Source organism: Cetorhinus maximus, chromosome 22, assembly GCF_964194155.1.
Source record: "Cetorhinus maximus chromosome 22, sCetMax3.hap1.1, whole genome shotgun sequence".
Lineage (NCBI taxonomy): Eukaryota > Metazoa > Chordata > Chondrichthyes > Lamniformes > Cetorhinidae > Cetorhinus > Cetorhinus maximus.
The window spans coordinates 69,820,921-69,841,522 of record NC_135900.1 but is presented as its reverse complement, the minus strand read 5'-3'; the positions used below and the strand labels follow the sequence as shown (position 1 = coordinate 69,841,522).

At 42.2% G+C, this 20,602-nt stretch overlaps 1 protein-coding gene across 1 annotated transcript in view; it reads right to left on the bottom strand.

The window, feature by feature from the left end:
- The window catches only part of etfbkmt (electron transfer flavoprotein subunit beta lysine methyltransferase), a 31,094-nt gene that overhangs the window by 2,620 nt on the left and 7,872 nt on the right, over nt 1-20,602 (bottom strand). Inside the window, exon 2 of the mRNA XM_078568493.1 lies at nt 11,448-11,578. Coding sequence (XP_078424619.1) covers nt 11,448-11,578 — 131 coding nt within the window. The remainder of the gene's footprint in view (nt 1-11,447; nt 11,579-20,602) is intronic.

The following is a 20,602-nucleotide window of genomic DNA, read 5'->3' as shown; positions in this document are numbered from 1 at the left end:
ATTTTAATCCAATTTCCTTGCGATTCAGTTCACGGCTCTGCTTTTAAAATACTGAGAGCATTCCAATGCTTAGTCATTTGATTTTCATTTTAAACAGGGAGATGAGTAATCAGATGTTATGTGGTGCAGGGTCGAATGATGATTCACTACTGTTCATTAGAATTGGCTATCAATCCATCACTTTGTCATTCAAAAGCTTGGAATAAGTTCTCGAATCAGTCTGTTGATATTCTGCTGATATTTCTGCTGAAATTGTTTTCTTCTTTGTAACAACCTGGGACTGTCGATGGGCTATGCCTTCTGTGGAAGGGTCCACATAAATACTGCTCAACGAGACTACACTCATCAGCCTAATATTAAGACAAAGACATTGTGGGCACCTTGTGCAAAGTTTGGTGTGAAATAATGTGGTGGGGTAATTTTTAATTCTGTATCAAACCACTTGTGTTCACAGCCTGTATAATAGTGTAACTTCTCATTGTAGGAGGTACGGTTCTCCCTATGGAAACTGCATTTCACTGAAAAGGTGGTGGTGGAAGAGAGCTCTAGTTTTCACACTCCAACCCAGCTGTCCACCCTCACCACTTTTTTATTTATTCATTATCTTTAATCAGTTTTATATGGATCTTCCTGTTGAGCTTTTGATCAGATGTTAAACTGAGGTCCTGTCTGCCCTCTCAAGTGGACATAAAAGATTTGAAGAAGAGCAGGGGCGTTTTCCCCAGAGTCCTGGTCAAAATTGTCTCCTGCAAGCAACAGCACTAAAACAGATTATCTGGTCATTATCTCATTGCTGTTTTGGGAGCCTGCTGTCTGTGAATTGGCTCCAGTGTTTTCCTATATTATACCATATTACACTTGCCTGGATGAGTACAGCTCCAACAACACCCAACGCCATCCAGGACAAAGCAGCCCGCTTGATTGTCACCCCATCCACAAACATTCACTCCCTCCACCATTGACACACAGTGGCAACAGTGTGTACCATCTAGAAGATGCACTGCAAGAACTCTCAAGCCTCCTTTGATAGCACCTTCCAAACCCTTGACCACTAGCATCTGGAAGGATAAGGGCAGCAGACACATGGGAACACTCACTATCCTGACTTGGAAATATATCTCTGTTCCTTCACTGCCACTGAGTTAAAATCCTGGAAGTCCCTAACAGCACCTTGGGTGTACCTACACCACATGGACTGCAGCGATTCAAGAAGGCAGCACACCATCACCTTCCCAAGGGCAATTAGGGATGGGCAATAAATCCTGGCCCAGCCAGCGACACCCACATCCCATGAATGAATAAAAAAAAAACCAGTGACTACACTTTAACATAGTACTTTTGGCTGTAGAGCACTTTAGCATGTCCTGACTCATGAAAGGTACTGTATAAATGCAAGTACTTTGTTTCATTCCTTGAGCTAGGCTTCATGCTGTGCTCAATATTTATCAGCAGCTCAAAATATAGCAAGAGGGACCAGTCACACACACTCCTGATCGTCCTTCATTGACTCTTGTGATCACTCTAGGTAAGGGGCCAATCATTTAGGGTTGAAATGAGGGGAAATAATTTACTCAAAGGAATTCTCCATCCCAGAGGGTTGTGGATGCGCCATCATTGAATACATTTAAGGCTGGGATAGACAGATATTTGGTGTCTCAGGGAATCAAGGGATATGGGGAACAGGCAGGGAAGTGGAGTTGAAGCACAAGGTCAGCCATCATCATATTAAATGGCGGAGCAGGTTCGATGGGCCATGTAGTCTAATCCTGCTCCTATTTTTTTTGTTCTTATGTCATCTTTTTCACTAAGCTTGTTCACTGGGCTGTTCAAATAACTACTTTTCTAGATTCTTTGGTCATCAAATAATTGTTTCCTCGGTTGATCTCCTGTTCTGCAAAAGTTTATTTATCCTTCAGAAGGTAAAACGTTCTGCCAGAAGAATGCTAGCTGTTTCTATGCTGGGTAAAAATTGCAGATTTTGGTTAATTGATGTATGGCAGGTTGCCCACTTTTATGTGTTACATTTTGTAATGTTCGTAATTTAAAGTCAAACCTGTTTAATTTGCTTTTCATTGGGTTGTTATGCCTGAATGAGGAGTGACATTTTTATTTACTGTCACCCTAAACTATTATTTCTGAGAGTGATTGGCTTAACCTCTGCTGCAGATTAAATGGCAGATTTCCATTGGCTCAGCCTTTTCATTGTGATGGGCCAGTTGGCACCTGTCATCCATGACCTGACTTGTGCCCAAAACCACTGAATGCTGGCATTCATCAGTTACTTAACAGCTTGCTTGAAGCCAGCTGCATGCAGTCACTTTGATTAATTAAAGTTAGTTATCAGTATTACAGTTTGGACGTTTTCTCGCCATGAAAATGAAGTTTCCATAAAGAGAGACACTGATCTTTACATGGTATGTATATGGGTATATGTATTAGTTTGCATGCCCAGAGCTAAGAAGTACACCATGACTAAACTTTGCAGTTTATTGTGGATCATGTGGAATGTCTCATCAGACCGATGGGTACAGGCTAAAACTATTAGTCAGATTTATGTCCAATTTACTTAATACATAGAATGATACAAAATAGGGAACCAACATTAAATAAAAACAAGAAAAGGAATCAGAAGGGGTAAAAGATTTTTTTTAAAAGCCTGGTTATTACCAACCTCTGGATACCATTTGGGTTGTGTCCTTGTAGACCTACCACATGCAAAGTAATATATGGATGTAGTGAATCTTAATACATCACAGATATTAGATTATCCATGGACTATGAGAGAATTTTCCAGTACATGGCTCATAAATCAGAAATCAGTCATCCATAAGTAAAGACACAGTAATAAGAATTGTAATATAGAATGCTGATGAACATTGTGCTCCCAGCTTCTGGTTTCTGAATGACTGCAAATGTCTTTACCATGTACAAATCAATTAGCTCCTTGACCAAATTCTTAATTAGGCAGCCTGGGCTACTCCTGCAGATAACACGTTTCTGTGTTTGGTAAGAAAAAGCAGCTTCCATTTTCCACTTCAACTATTTCAAAATGGTTTGCAGTAAAATAAACTAAAACTGTCACAATTACTTCTGAGCTGTTGGGTATTGAGGAATGTTGACACTGAATTATTTTTCTCTTTGTGATATTTCCCAATGAAATGCTCAGAGAAAATGTAAGTTGTTCAATTTAGCATTTTTGTATTGCAGTGCACCAAAAGAATGAGCAGAATTGTGAATAAAGCGAGTCTAAGGATGATCAAGAGGCAGCACTTGAATAATGAATTGCCTGTTGATAATAGGGCAACTATACAGGTGGACGCACAACGGTAAAACAAAAGAAAACTGTAATTTAAAATAGAAAACGCTCAAAGTAGACAACAAGGTCCGACAACAGCTAAAGAGAAAAAAAATCACAGGCAATGTTTAGGTTCAAGATCCATTGTCAGAATGGAAACTGGTAAATTTAATAAGATTCAGCAGATCAAAGTATGATGAGGGTGAGAAGAACGCGGGCAGAAATTTTCGCTCGGCGGGTGGGTGTGCACCCACTTGAGTGTGAAATGATGCGTGTTGATGTCGGCTGACGTCAATGCGCAGTCGCACGATAGTTTGGTTGGCAGGTGCACACTGCAGCTGGCAGTGCGCCTGCTGACAAATAAAAGGCCTGTTCAGGCCATTAAGTAGTCAATTAACGTAAATTTTTCACTGCCTGTCCAACCTAACAGTTGGTGGGCAGGCGAAAAGGCCAAGCGGCCCTTGCATTATTTTGGAAACCTCATCCACGGGCGGGATGAGGTTTCCAGAAGCAAATAAAAATAAAATAAAAACTTCAATTTTTCATTAATAACGTGTCCCTGCTCATGTGACCGAGTCTCATGAGGGGACATGTTTTATGACATTTTTATTTTCTTTATTTATTTTTTATATCTCTTCATCTCCCTGAGGCAGCTCCGTGCCTCAGGGGGAGATTATGCAGCGTTCACTCACGTGCATGAGTGCAAAGTTCACGCTCGGCCCGCTCGCGTTTCAGGCTGGGCGGGCCTTAATTGGCCCACCAGCGCAAAATCGCAGTGCGGTGCCGATCACAGGCGGTGATCGGTTTCCCAACCGCTCCCCACTGAGCCCACCTGCCAAGGGCAAAATTCTGTCCATGATCTAAGAGAGCTAACTTCTGTCACAGACTTAATAGGCTAAATGGCCAGTCAACAAGTATTCTGAAAAGTTGGGAGGAAGTGAAACCTGTGACTGATAGGCATGCCATTCATCATGGCAAGGACATTAGGAGTAATTAAGAGAGGCATTGAAAAATTACTTAAAAGAAGGGCATAAAATAAACATTCTAGAATTGAGGTGCAGGAAACACAAAATAGAAATAAAGAGAAAATAACATTTGATGGTAGAATTCTGAATTAAAAAGAAAAGGAATGTTGGAAACACACGGTTGGTCTGCTAAAGGAAACTCTTCTGCAAAATGGTCCATACTCTTAAAACATCGCTATGCCTCCCTTCCACCCTCTAGAAACTGGCAGGACTGCCAAATGCATCCCCAACACCTTTGTTTCTAAGAAAAGAGAGAGGTAGCTAAAGTCTAAATTTGCTAAAATCAATTTAAAGATCGGAAGGCTACAGCGTGCCCGGGAGAAAAAAATGAGAGCCTGTTTCTGAAGGCAGCATTGAGTTTGTGGGAGACCAAATGCAGAAAAACCAGATTAGGATTGGGAAGTAGAGTTAAACAGGTGGCCACAGGGAGGTCAGAATCATTCCTGTGGGCAAATTGGGGGGGACTAGAAAAATATTACCCAATCTTCACTTCGTACGTAAAGGACATTACACAGTGAGCAGCGATTACAATGGACTCTAGTCTCTTACAGGAGGGCTGTTTGAGGCTATGAACAATAGTGTGGGAAGAGGTAAATCAACAGGTGTCACATTTGCTACAGTTGTATGGGAAAATGCCAACAGAAGGGTAGCTGGAAATAGAGGGGGCAGAAGAACAAGAGTAAGAAACACACACACTGGACTTCTGGGCACAATAATAGAGGTGAAAACCCTGGAATTATTTAAGAAGCTGGTGGATGCAAAGGTGGAGTTCAAGAGGCTAAGATGGCTTAATTGCTACCTTATGTGTTGGTCTTTCATGTTTTTTATAATAAGGATATCCAAGAGGAGGTGACCCCTCTGGGATGCAGAAAAGGCGGTGGAGGGCGTGGTAAAGGCATATTTGGTAAGTATGGTTGTATTGTGGTGGGTGAAATGATGGAAGGTAAATTGGTAAATGCAGAAGCTCATGTGATGGAAGAGTGACCTGTCCATGTCAGTAGAGCGTGAGGTTGACAGCAGAAGCATAAGATATGGGATAGGTATGGTGAAGGCCTTGTCAACCACATTGGAAAAAAAATCTCAGCTGAAGAAAAAGGGCAACTCAAACACAGTGTGAAAACTGGAGTCAGTCAGACCAGATATACTGAAGATACTGGAAGAAAATTGTGGGCGAAGATTGCAACTCTTGCCCTCAGTCCTCGAGTAAATGATCTTTCAAGGAATGGTACACCCACACTCTGGATGACCACTACTGTTTTGCAGCTATGATGTGAGGACCTAGTGGAACTAAAAAAATGACGTCACATGAAAGCTGTGACCTGAATGGTTGGTAGGAAATCTGCACCAAATTTGAAAAAAAAAAACACTGCAAAGCTAATTAATAAATTAAATAACTAAGTCGAGATGGCTGGGCAGGTGATGTGCTGTAGGTGTATGATGTGGGAGCTGGCAGATCCCATTGCGAGCCGCAGTGACCACATCTGCAGCAAGTGTTGGTTGCTGGAGGAACTCTGGCTCAGAATTTATGAGCTGGAGTCCGAGCTCCGGACGCTGCGGCACATCCGGGAGGGGGAGAGTTACCTGGATGCTTTGTTTCAGGAGGCGGTCACACCCGGTAGATTAAGTACCTCAAGTCCGGTCAGTGGTCAGGGTCAGCAGGGTGTGACTACAAGTGAGGCAGGTAGAGGGATCCTGTGTTCAGGAACAGAGGAGCCTCAGCTCTTGACCTTGTCCAACAGGTACGAGGTACTTGCTCCCTGTGTGGATGAGGAAGAGGGCTGTAGGGAGGATGAGCCAGCTGACCACGGCACCGTGGCACAGGAGGCCATTCAAGAGGGGGGAGCAAAAAGACAAGTGGTAGTTGTAGGGGATTCTATAATTAGGGGAATTGATAGCTTCCTTTGTAAGCAGGATCGTGAGTCCCGAATGGTATGTTGCCTGCCCGGTGCCAGGGTGAGGGACATCTCTGACCGGCTTGAAAGGATATTGGAGAGGGAGGGGGAGGATCCAGTTGTTGTGGTCCACATCGGAACAAATAACATAGGTAAGACTAGGAAAGAGGACCTGTTTGGGGATTATCAGGAACTAGGAACTAAATTAAAGAACAGGTCCTCAAGGGTATTAATCTCCGGATTACTACCCGAGCCACGTACAAATTGGCATAGGGACGCGAGAATAAGGGAAGTAAATACATGGCTAAAGGAGTGGTGCGGGAAAGAGGGGTTCCATTTTGTGGGGCACTGGCATCAGTATTGGAACAGGAGGGATCTGTACCGTTGGGACGGTCTCCACCTGAACCGATCTGGGACCAGTGTTCTAGCGAAAAGGGTAAATAGGGTGGTCAACAGGACTTTAAACTAGAAAGTGGGGGTGGAGGGAAGGGTAAAACTCCAAGAAGTATGACTAATGGGAAACAAAGCAGCAGGTTAGCGTGTGGGGGGGTGGATTCAACTTCGTGGAAAATTATGAAAAAACTGAAAAGAAAGGAGAGCCCAGGAGAGGTTATTAAAGTCTCCAGAACACAAAATAGGACAGAGTGTTTGGAAAGGGCTAGGAATCTAACTTCAAGCACATCAGATAAAGGGACGACAATGAGAAAGGGGACGGGAAATACAGGACTGAAGGTGTTGTATCTGAATGCACGCAGTATACGAAATAAGGTAAATGAGCTTGTGGCACAGATTGAAATTGGCAGGTATGATGTGGTGGGCATCACGGAGACATGGCTGCAAGGGGATCAGGACTGGGAGCTAAATATCGAAGGATATACATCCTATCGAAAAGATAGGCAGGTTGGCAGAGGGGGTGGGGTTACTTTGTTAGTAAGAAATGAAATTAAATCGATAGCAAGAAATGATGTAGGGTCAGATGATGTAGAATCTGTGTGGGTAGAGTTGAGGAACCACAAAGGTAAAAAAACCATAATGGGAGTTATGTACAGGCCTCTGAACAGTAGTCAGGATGTGGGGCACAAGATACACCAGGAGATAGAAAAGGTGTGTAAGAAAGGCAAGGTTACAGTGATCATGGGGGATTTCAATATGCAGGTAGACTGGGAAAATCAGGTTGGTAGTGGATCCCAAGAAAAGGAATTTGTGGAATGTCTACGAGATGGCTTTTTGGAGCAGCTTGTGGTGGAGCCCACTAGGGAACAGGCAATTCTAGATTTAGTGATGTGTAATGAGGCAGATTTGATAAGGGAGCTTAAGGTGAAGGAACCCGTAGGAGGAAGTGACCATAATGTGATAGAATTTACCCTGCAATTCGAGAGGAAAAAGCTGGAATCAGATGTAACGGTATTACAGTTGAATAAAGGCAACTACAGAGGCATGAGGGAGGAGCTGGCCAGAATTGACTGGGAGATGAGCCTAGCAGGAAAGACAGTGGAACAGCAATGGCAGGAGTTTCTGGGAGTAATTTGGGAGACACAGCAAAAATTCATCCCTAGGAAGAAGAAGCATACTAAAGGGAGGACGAGGCAACCATGGCTGAAAAGGGGAGTCAGGGACAGCATAAAAGCTAAAGAGAAAGCATACAATGCGGTGAAGAGCAGTGGGAAACCAGGGGATTGGGAAGCCTACAAAGACCAACAGAGGACAACTAAAAAAGAAATAAGGAGGGAGAAGATTAAATATAAGGGTAAACTAGCCAGTTATATAAAAGAAGATTGCAAGATATATATTTTTTTAGATATATAAAGGGTAAGAGAGAGGCAAAAGTGGACATTGGGCCGCTGGAAAATGAGGCTGGAGAAGTAGTAGTGGGGAACAAAGAAATGGCAGAGGAACTGAATAGGTACTTTGCGTCAGTCTTCACAGTGGAAGACACGAGTGACATCCCCAAAGTTCAAGAGAGTCAGGGGGCAGAGGTGAGTATGGTGGCCATTACCAAGGAGAAGGTGCTAGGAAAACTGAAAGGTCTGAAGGTGGATAAATCACCTGGACCAGATGGATTACATCCCAGAGTTCTGAAGGAGATAGCTGAAGAGATAGTGGAGGCGTTAGTGGTGATCTTTCAGGAATCACTGGAGTCAGGGAGGGTCCCAGAGGACTGGAAAATCGCTAATGTAACCCCCCTGTTTAAGAAGGGAGTGAGGCAAAAGGCGGGAAATTACAGGCCGATTAGCCTGACCTCGGTCGTTGGAAAGATTTTAGAGTCCATTATTAAGGATGAGATTTCAGAATACTTGGAAGTGCATGGTAAAATCAGGCCAAGTCAGCATGGTTTCATCAAGGGGAGGTCATGCCTGACAAATCTGTTAGAATTCTTTGAGGAGGTAACGAGCAGGTTAGACAAAGGAGAGCCAGTGGATGTTATCTACTTGGACTTCCAGAAGGCCTTTGACAAGGTGCCGCACAGGAGGCTGCTCAGTAGGATAAGAGCCCATGGTGTTAGAGGCAAGGTACTAGCATGGATAGAAGATTGGCTGTCTGGCAGGAGGCAGAGAGTGGGGATAAGGGGGTCCTTCTCAGGATGGCGGCCGGTGACTAGTGGAGTTCCACAGGGGTCAGTGTTGGGACCACAACTTTTCACTTTATACATTAATGATCTAGGTGAAGGAACTGAGGGCATCCTGGCTAAGTTTGATGATGATACAAAGATAGGTGGGGGGACAGGTGGTATTGAGGAGGCGGGGAGGCTGCAGAAGGATTTGGACAGGTTAGGAGAATGGGCAAAGAAGTGGCAGATGGAATACAACGTGGGTAAGTGTGAGGTCATGCACTTTGGTAGGAAGAATAGAGGCATAGACTATTTTCTAAATGGGGAGAGAATTCAGAAGTCTGGAGTGCAAAGGGACTTGGGAGTCCTAGTCCAGGATTCTCTTAAGGTTAACTTGAGTCGGTAGTTAGGAAGACAAATGCAATGTTGGCATTTATTTCGAGAGGACTAGAATATAAAAGCAGGGATGTGCTGCTGAGGTTATACAAGGCTCTGGTCAGACCACATTTAGAATATTGTGAGCAATTTTGGGCCCCGTATCTCAGGAAGGATGTGCTGGCCCTGGAGAGGGTCCAGAGGAGGTTCACGAGAACGATCCCAGGAATGAAAGGCTTAACATATGAGGAACGTTTGAGGACTCTGGGTCTATACTCGATGGAGTTTAGAAGGATGAGGGGGGATCTGATTGAAACTTACAGAATACTGAAAGGCCTGGATAGAGTGGACGTGGGGAAGATGTTCCCATTAGTAGGAGAGACTAGGACCCGAGGGCACAGCCTCAGAGTAAAGGGAAGACCTTTTAGAACAGAGATGAGGAGAAACTTCTTTAGCCAGAGAGTGGTGAATCTATGGAATTCATTGCCACAGAAAGCTGTGGAGGCCAGGTCATTGAGTGTATTTAAGACCGAGATAGTTATGTTCTTGATTGGTAAGGGGATCCAAGGTTACGGGGAGAAGGCGGGAGAATGGGGTTGAGAAACTTATCAGCCATGATTGAATGGCGGAGCAGACTCGATGGGCCGAATGGCCTAATTTCTGCTCCTATGTCTTACGATCTTATGGATCTAATTCTGAAAGCATAATCTAACCTCCTTGGACTTAACATCTTGCTCTGTAATTAATGTTTTCTAAACCCTGAGTCATCCTTACTTGCAGTAAGGTCATGTTCAATTTAGCTCAACAGGATCATCAATAAATTCCTCAGTTATGTAGGACAACACTGACCAAAGTTTGGTTTGGTGATTTATAAAAAGGGTCTTTTCACCTCCAGTACATCACCTAAATGGACACTGTTGTAATCCCAGACAGTAAGTGTTCATTGGCAATGTGTGTGGAGTCTAAGAGCGGATCAGAGCAATATGGGGTGGTAACCAGGAATTGAGCTGTTCACCCAATTTTTTCAGCTGTAGAATCTGGTATGGGGTGGACCTGCTAAATGAGATAGCATGGGAGGAGATGATGTGATGTGTATGTGATCCCAGCAAAAAAATAAAATGCCCACCATACTGCTTCTGAAAAACTCTCTCAATTAATTTAAGGTTTAGAGAAACTAGTGTTATTTTAGAGGGGAATTATCAACTATTGATGATAGGGAGTAGGGTAAGAGCATTGTGGCAAATACTTGATAATATTAAGATTCCTACATAGCTGGTCCAGACATTTCAAAAACACAAAACAGTTACTGTACCAAATATTACAGGAGCCCTGCAGTCAGTCAATGAATGAAACAGCAGAGACTTATTTTGTTTCTGAGTTAAGAATCTAAGTTATGCGAAAATTGTCCCTGGATTCCTGCCAAGAATGTAATTGTCTTTTTTTACTGTTTCAAATTCCTACAGCTCCCAAATGGCCTCATACTCCACATATCTAAATGCTTCATGCCTTATAGAATTCAGGCTCCTACTGTGCTTTCATATTCCTCGTTACTATTAATAGGAAATTGTTTTATTTCCAACGACTCCCTACCGTGTTACGCCCACATTTACTTTGTTTCTCAAGGTTAAGAGAGTGAGTGCAGTCTATAAGTTTGTTTGAATGCTGTCATTTTGAAAGCCTTCAGCACTGATTAAATTTGTCCTTTCATGTGGCACTAAGCCATAGGGACCAGTAGATCTTGGGTTCAATTTCCAATCCTTACTAAATTAACTGGTTTCAGGTGTGACAGCAGCTCAAGTGCTGCAATTATCCACTTCACTCTTGAACTCGGGAAAGGAAGTAAAAAATATCATCCAAGATCCCTTCCTGGTCTTTATTACTAGACCACTGACTACTGGGTAGAATCAAGCTTGAAGGTGATGCCTGTCATGGTGAAATAATCTGCCAACACTCACTGACCAGGTACACATGTAAAGATTTGACTGAATCATAGTGAGGTACAGAGCAGTTGGCATTTGTAAACCCGTGCCTAACAAAACATAGGAATATAGGAACAGGAGTTCAGCTCCTCAAGCTTGCTCTGCCTTTCGTTTCATTCACAGCTGATTAATAGCTCAATTCAATTTACCCACGTTTTCTCCAAATCCCTTGATATCCTTAATGAACAAAAATCTATCGATCTCAATTTTGAAACTTTCAATTGACCCAGCATCGGAATTGAACCCAAGGCTCTCTATACACTGTACTTCTGATTTAGTTATGACTACAGACACAATTGCAAGTTGATTTCTTTTCAGTTCATTTCTGCTTACTTGGGTCAATGTCATTGGCAAGAACGTGTGTGGCTCCACTCATAGAAGCCGCAATGGCAGAGGCACCGCAGCCACTTCCCAAGTCCAACACCTTCTTTGCCTTTGTGACTGCAGGATTATCCAGGAGGTATCTAAGAACAATGTTTAGAACAAGAGAGTTAGGAAACTTGGGCTCCTAGTATCTCTGCATGACCATGTCATCACATGACAATTTTCTCCCATTGCCTTCTCTCCTTTTCCAACGGCGTATTCATTCTTAGGGAATGTCTTCCACAGCTGCCACTGGCTCTAAGAGACCTTTCCCTACTATCCTTAATGTCTTTGAGCAATGATAAGCTATTCAATTGAGCTTGATTCTGTCCTCATCCAACGTCAACACTGTCTACTGGGTCACTGACAAACAATCAGGACCCAAGACTTGTATTTCCTCCTCCACAGCCTAAAGTTCACCTATTGTGATGGTATCGAAGCAGGATGGAACTCAAGGGTTGGGTGTGGATTATCAAAAAGTGAATGCAATTTTATTATGGCATGGCTGATGGTAAATGCTGAGCTGCCCAAATCTCAGAGGGAAACTTGAAACAGCTACCAAAACGTTTTTTGCAATTTGTATAATATGAGGTGAGGTTTTGAAATCAGGAAGTGATGTCCCCGACGACTTGTTATGACTTTATAGTAAAGTAAACATTTATTAAAAGAAAATAGAGAGAAAAAAATACAATTACACTTAAACACAAGAATGGCTTCACACAGTAAACACTACTTTAAAACAGTTCCACAAGGTCTTAATTTTACCCTCAGAGCTAACTGTCCCCTTTTCTGTTCAGCAACTATCCTTATAGATTTCAAAATCTATAGAATTCCAGTAATTTTTACCACAGTAAGAGGCGCACAATCAGTGAGTGGAGACTTCGGCCTGAGTGAGACAGAGACCGAGCAAGTATATTTGGGAATTTGGCGCATAGGGGGAAAGAGGTGCTGTAGATAAAGTTTACTGCAAGAAGTGTGACTTAGAATAGAGTGCTGGGAGTTGGCTAATTAAAGGAGTTCGGGAAGGAAGGGAAAGAGGTGCTCTTTTGCTTTCTGCTCTCTAACTTTCTCAGCCGTCAGGAAGTGGTCAGACTCTGCTACAGAAGAAGAAACTAGTTACTTGATGAGTATCTGGTAAGTGACTAAGGTTTATTCTATTCCTAAGGTTCAAAATAGTCTAGCAACTGGTGGTAAGGTTAATAAAATATATAAAAACAAATATATAATTGAATAAAATAATTAAATAGTTAATTAGAATGCAATAAGGATGTCAGGACAGGTGATGTGTCACAGCTGCAGCATGTGGGAACTCCTGGATGCCAGTTTGATCGAGGGAAAATATGTCTGCAGTAAGTGTTTGAAGTTTCAGCAGCTTCGGCTCAGAGTTTATGAGCTGGAGGCTGCACTACAGAAATGTGACGCATCAGGGAGGGAGAAAGTTACCTGGATACTTTGTACCAGGAGGCAGTCACACCTCTTAGAACAGGGTCTTCTGATTTGGTCAGTGGTCAGGGACAGAAGAGTGTGACTGTAGGTGAGGCAGGTAAGGGGACTCGCAGGAGTGTGAGCCTCCGCAATCTTACAACAAGTTTGAGGATTTTTCAGCTTGTTTGGATGAGAGTGGGGGCTTCAGGGTGGATGAGCTAACTGGCCCTGGCACCATGGTACAGGAAGCCATTCAAGTGGGGGGGTGCAAAAAGGAATGTAGTGATAGTAGGGGACAGTATAGTCAGAGGAATTGACACCATTTTCTGCAGCAAAGAGCGAGAGACCAGGCGGCTGTGTTGCCTGCCTGGTGCCAGGGTGCGGGACATATGCTCGGGGCTGGAGAGGAACTTGCAGGGAGGGGGAGGGGGGAGGATCCAGTCATTGTGGTCCATGTTGGTACCAACGACATAGGCAGGACAAAGAAGGAGGATCTTCATAGTCAGTATGAGGACCTAGGCACCAAATTAAGAAGCAGAATCGTGCAAATTGACATAGGACAAATCAGATTAGCGAGGTGAATGTATGACTCAAAGACTGGTATGGGAGTAGTGGGTTCCGATTCATGGGGCACTGGCACCAGTACTGGGGAAAGTGGGATCTGTACCATTGGGACGGTCTACACTCGAACCGTGCTGGGACCAGTGTTCTTGTGAGCCACATAACTAGGGAAGTAGACAGGGTTTTAAACTAAATTGTGGGGGCAAGGGATCAAATTTGGGAAGATGTGGTAAACCAAAGAGCAAAGACAAGACAAAAGAAAAAGGTATTATTAAGGGAAATGAGAAACAGACCATGACAGGGAGGGATAGAGAGTACAAATCTAACAGTAAATCAACAGAACAGGCTAGAGGTTATAAAAAAGAATAAAAGGATAAAACTAAAAGCCCTGTCTGAATGCACGTGGCATTTGAAACAAGACAGATGAACTGAGGGCACACATAGAAATAAATAATTACGATCTGATAGCCATTCTGGAGACATGGCTGCAGGAGGACATGGATTGGGACCTGAATATTGAAGGGTGCAGAATATTTAGGAAGGACAGGACATGAGGAAAAGGTGGAGGGGTGGCTCTGATCATTAATGATGGTATTAGCACAATATAGAGGGATAACCCAAGTTCAGGAAACCAGGGTGTGAAAATGGTTTGGGTACAGATGAGGAATGGTAAAGGCAAGAAGTCACTTGTGGGAGTTGTATACAGGCCCCCTAACAGCAACCACATGGTAGGCTTGAGCATAAAGGAAGAAATCATTTGAGCTTGTCAAAAAGGCACGGCGATATTCATGGGAGATTTTAATTTACATATAGACTGGAAAAGTCAGGTGGGCAAAGATAGCCTCGATGAGGAGTACATTGAATGTTTTTGGGATAGTTTCTTAGAACAGCATGTTCTGGAGCCAACCAGAGAGCAAGCTATACTAGACCTTGTATTGTGCAATGAGATGGAAGTAATTAATGATCTCATGGCGAAGGAGCCCCTAGGTAGCAGCGACCATAATATGATGGAATTTTACATTCAGTTTGAGGGAGAGAGGAGTGGGTCTGAGACTAAGTTTTTAAACTTAAATAAGGGCAATTATGAGGGCATGAATGCTGAACTGCTTAAAGTGAATTGGCAAATTAGGTTAAGGGATAGGCTAATAGAAATGCAGTGGCTAATATTTAAGGGAATATTTTAGAATGCATAAAATAGATACATTCCAATGAGTAAGAAAAAGTCCAAGGGACGGACACACCATCCGTGTTTAATTAGAAAGGTTAAAGATAGTATCAAACTTAAAGAAAAAGCATATAATTGTGCAAAGATAGGTGGAAGGCCAAAAGATTGGACAGGATATATGGAACAGCAAAGAATGATTAAAAGACTAATAAGGAGGGAGAAAACTAGCCAGAAATATAAAAACAGTAAGAGCTTTTATAAATATTTTAAAACAGACAGTAAGAGCTTTTATAAATATTTTAAAAAGAAAAGAGTTAACAAAGTGAGCTTTGGTCCTATAAAAAGTGAGTCTGGAGAACTGATAATGGAAAACAAGCAGATGGCAAATGAATTTAACAGGTATTCTGCATCAGTTTTCATTATAGAAGATACAAAAAACATCCCAGAAGCAGCTCTAAACCAGGAATGGAAGTGGGGAAGGAAGTCCGGAAAATTACAGTCACCAGAGAAATGGTACTGAATAAATTGTTGGAGCTGTGAGCTGACAAGAGCCCGGGTCCTGATGGACTTCATCCTAGGGTCTTAAAAGAAGTATCTAGTGAGATAGTTGGTGCATTGGTTTTAATTTTCCAAAACTCCTTAGATTCAGGGAAGGTCCCGTTAGATTGGAAGATAGCAAATGTAACTCCATTATTCAAAAAGGCAGGGAGACAGAAAGTGGGAAACTACAGGCCTGAGCTTAACATCTGTCACAGGGAAATGTTAGAAGCTATTATTAAAGAAATTATCGCGGGGCACTTGGATAAGCTCAAGGTCATCATGCAGCGTCAACATGGTTTTGTAAAAGGGAAATCATGTTTAACCAACTTATTGGAGTTCTTTGAGGAAGTAACATGTTCTGTGGATAAAGGGGAACTGGTGGATGTACTATACTTAGATTTCCAGAAGGCATTTGATAAAGTGCAACATCAAAGGTTACTGTGGAAAATAAAAGCTCATGGTGTAGGGGGTAACATATTGGCATGGACAGAAGATTGGCTGGCTAACAGGAAGCAAAGAGTAGGCATAAATGGTACTTTTTCAGGTTGGCAAGATTACTGATTGGCATGCTACAGGGATCAGTGCTGGGACCTCAACTGTTTACAATTTATATAAATGGGCTGGATGGAGGGATTGATGGGATGGTTGCCAAATTTGCTAATGACACAAAGATAGGTAGGAAAGCAAATTGTGAAGAGAACATAAGGAGGCTACAAACATATAGTGAGTGGGCCATAAGGCATAGCAGCAGAAGTAGGCCATTCGGCCATCGAGTCTGCTCGGCCATTCAATGAGATCATGGATGATCTGATAATCCTCAACTCCACTTTCCTGTCTTTTCCCCATAACCTTTGATTCCCTCATTAATTAAAAATCTGTCAATCTCAGCCTTGAATATACTTAACGACCCAGTCTCTACAGCCCTCTGTGGTAAAGAATTCCACAAATTAACTACCCTCTGAGAGAAGAAATTCCTCCTCATCTCTGTCTTAAATGAGCAACCCTTTACTCTGAGATTATGCCCTCTGGTCCTAGACTCCCCCACGACGGGAAACAACCTCTCAGTATCTACCCTGTCAAGCCCCCTAAGAATCTTATATGTTTCAATAAGGTCGCCTCCCATTCTTCTAAACTGCAATGAGTACTACCCCAACCTACTCAACCTCTCCTTATGAGAAAATCCTTCCATACCTGGGATTAACCTAGTGAACCTCCACTGGAGTGCCTCCAATGGCAGTACATCTTTCCTTAGATAAGGGGACCAAAACTGTTCACAGTATTCTAGGTGTGGTCTAACTTGTATAGTTTTAACAAGACTTCCCTACTGTTATATTCCATTCCCTTTGAAATAAAGCCCATCATTCCATTTGCTTTCCCGATTACCTGCTGAACTTGTATGCTAGCTTTTTGGGATTCATGCATGAGGGTCCCAAAATCCCTCTGTGCTGCAGCTTTCTGCAGTCTTTCTGCATTTGAATAATATTCAGCTCTTCTATTCTTCTTGCCAAAGTGCACAACCTCACATCTCCCCACATTATATTCCATCTGACAAGTTTTTGCCCCTCAGTTAACCTGTCTATATCCCTCTGTAGACTCTTTGTGTATTGCCTTCCCACCTATTTTTGTGTCTTCCGCAAACTTGGCAAACAGAGTACAATGTGGGAAAATGTGAAATTGTCCAGTTAGGCAGGAAGAATAAAAAGGAAGCTTGTCATCTAAACGGTGAGATTGCAGAGCTCTGAGGTGCAGAGGGATCTGGACGTCCTAGTGCATGAATCACAAAGGCCTTGTATGCAAGTAATTAGGAAAGCTAATAGAATGTTATCATTTATTGCGAGGGGAATTGAATACAAAAGTAGGGAGGTTATGCTTCAGTTGTACAGGGCACTAGTGAGACCACATTCGGAGTACTGTGTACAGTATTGGTCACCGTATTTAAGGAAAGATGTAAATGCGTTGGAAGCAATTCAGAGAAGGTTTACCAGACTAACACCTGGAATGGGTGGGTTGTCTTATGATGAAAGGTTGGACAGACTAGCCTTGTATCTGCTGGAGTTTAGAAGAGTAAGAGGCAATTTGATTGAAACATGTAAGATCCTGAGGGGTCTTGACAGGGTGGATGTGGAGAGGATGTTTTCTCTTGTAGTAGAGCCTAGAACTAGGTGTCACTGTTTAAAAATAAGGGGTCGCCCAGTTAAACAGAGATGAGGTGAAATTTTTTCACTCAGAGGATCGTGAGTCTTTGGAACTCTCTTCCTGAAAAGGTGGTGGAAGCAGAGTCTTTGAATATTTTTAAGGCAGAAGTGGTTAGATCCTTGATAAGCAAGGGGGTGATAGGTTATCGAGGGTAGGTGAAATGCAGATTTCAGGTTACTATCAGATCAGCCATGATCTTATTACATGGTGGAGCAGGCTCGAGGGCTGAATGGCCTACTCCTGCTCCTTGTTCATATGTTCACACAGTGCCTTTCTTTCCTTGGGGTGTCCTCTGACGCTGACAGCAACTGGGTCTTCAGGTTTGGCCTTGTTCACACTATCTTCTGGGAGTTCTGACCAGCTACCTTGCTGTCTTCTGGGAGATCTAAACATTGTATCAACCAGTCTCTTTTGAAATGATTTCTTCCCAGACTTGATTAGAATCTTCTTTACTTTAGCTCCTAGGTTTTTAAAAAAAATAAGCTCAGCCTATCTTTACCTTATTTCCTTACACCTTTTTATAACCTACATATACCCCCTACGAACTAAAACAACTTAATTCAAAACTACTATACTGTTATTGCTTTATGTAAAACTCTGATTGAAGTTCCTCTTCATCATTAACATATCAAAACCACTTCTTACTGTTGGTTTTAGACTCTTGCAGTCACTCTGACTCTTATTCCAATTACCATATTTACACCCCCCAACAGCAGTGCATAAGAAATATGAAAGGGTTATTAACAGAAGAAAAATATTACAATTACTTGTTTTCTTGACAGTTCATATGATATGATTGCTTGTGGCCTTGGCTAAGTGGTAGCACTCTTGCCTCTGAATGAGAAAGTTGTGGGTTCAAGCTGGTTTTTGAGAATTGAACATTAAATCTATGCTGACACTCTCGGGGCTATCTGGTACTGATGGAGTCCTGCACTTGGAGCAGACATTAAACTGAAGCCCTGTCAGAACTCTTAGGTGAACATTGAAAGATTCCTAAGAAGACCAGAGGAGTTCTTCCAGTGTCCAAGTCAATATTTATTCTGTGTATCAGCTGTAGCTCAGCTGGTAGAACTCTCATCTGAGTCAGAAGGTTCAAGTCCTAGTCCAGAACCTGAGCATAAAGTCAAGGCTGACATTCCAGTGCAGTGCAGAGGGAGTGCTGCACTGGTGGAGATGCTGTTTTTCACATGAGGCGTTAAACTGAAGTCCATTCTGCCCTCCCAGATGGAAGTAAAAGACCCCATGGTACTATTTCAAAGATGTGTAGAGAGTTATCCAGTGTCTGGACCAACATTTATCCCTCAATCAACATCACAAAAACAGATTTTCTGGTCATTATCATAACCTTATTTGTGGGGCCTTGCTTTGTGCAAATTTACTGCTCTGTTACCTACATGACAACAGCGATTACACTTCAAAGATGTTTCATTGGTTGTAAAAGTGCTTTCGGACATCCCAGGGTTGTAAAAGCTGCCATAGAAATACTAGCCCTTTTTCCTCAATCAATTCAAAACAGATGACCATTTACTTATTTTTGTGTGGGAACTTCAGTGATTACACCTTAAAAGTACTGCATTGGGACATCCTGAGGTCATGAAAGGTATATAAGTCCAATTCTTCCTTAATTTTCTCATTACAATTTTTACTGTTATGAAGCGTTCTTGACATAAACATAACCACTCACAAAGCTTTACAAGGACAGGTCAAGCAGGAAATGGATGGGTTTCAAGAGGGCAATAAAGGCACAATCTAAGAGTAAGTTTTGAAAATAGGTAGCGGGGTTTCAATGCTAAGTGATTAAATAAAACAATGTTGTTCTCGAGTTGCAGTATGTTTCAGGCATGTTTATTTTGCAATCTATTGCCCAATATAACAATTCTACTACTGAGTTAAATGTTGTTTGTCTAGTGTTGTCACTAGCATTTCAATAAAGCAGAATGCTGCATACTTAGAATTTATCTTTGTACTAGCAGATGTCCCATGGCATTGCTCAGAAATGCTGTCTTCCAATATCATGGGATATTATCAATTAAGTCTGACAGGGTTAATACTACAGGAAGTAAGTGTGACACATATAGGAGGCACAGACAGTATGCTAAATGAGAGATATATACTGTGAACTGAAAAACAGAGTAGTAAAATCACAGATCTATCCTTCCAGGATGTGTCTGGAGAGAACATTTTGAGCTATAAAACACCAGGGTGAAACATTGGTGGTTACAGGTAGTGGTGGAGCACTAGATCGTGCAAGAATAAGAATGCGAGGTGAGCAATTAAGTATATATATATATATATATATATATATTTTAAAGGAGTTAAGGGATATGCTGACTAGGCCAGCATTTATTGGCCAGCCCTTCTTAATCTTCAGAAGGTGAGCGTGAACCTTTTTCTTCAATTGCTCCTGTCTTTGTGATGAAGATGCTCCAAATACAGTGTTAGATAGGGAATGCCAGGATTTTGACCCAGCCAAGATGACACAACACATATATGTCCAAGTTAGGATGATGTGTGTTCGAAGGGAATCTCGACATGATGGTATCCCCATGCTCCAGCTGCCATTGTCCTTTTAGGCTTCTGAGGTGTTGGTGAGAAAGTATTTAGCGACTTTAAAGGATGTTGACTTAAGTGTAACTTTTATCTATTGTGTATAAGTACATCAAACACGGTAAGTCAAGTGACAAAGGAATTAATTCAAAGTAATATAAAGTACATACTAATTCCAATGTTCAGGGTCTAATTGTTGAACTTGTTTCAGTTGCTTATTAAAATGGCTTCCAAAGTTGACATTTAAACAAACTCAGTCCCACAGCAGAGGGAGAAAAGTAAACCTCAGTGGTGTTATCAGCTTCAGTCTTTTGACACTTTTATTAATGAATTAAATTGTGCAGATACCATGAATTCTTGTGAGCTTCTTGTGTTAAGAAAATAGACCTGAGGGTATAATCATTTTACAGCACGGGAGGAGGCCATTCAGCCCATTGTGCCTATGACAACCTCTCAAGAGCAACACAGCTAGTCCCCTGCCTTTTCTCCGCAGCTCTGTAAATTAGTTCTCTTTAGGTGCTTATCCAATTCTCTTTCCAAAGTTCCAATTGAAAGTGCCTCCACTGCACTCTCAGATAGTACAGTCCAGATTCTAACTAAAAATAGTTTCCCTCATCTTGCCATTGGTCCTTTTGCCATTCACCTCGACCCTTCTACCAAAGGGAGTAGTTTCTCTATATATACTTTGTCC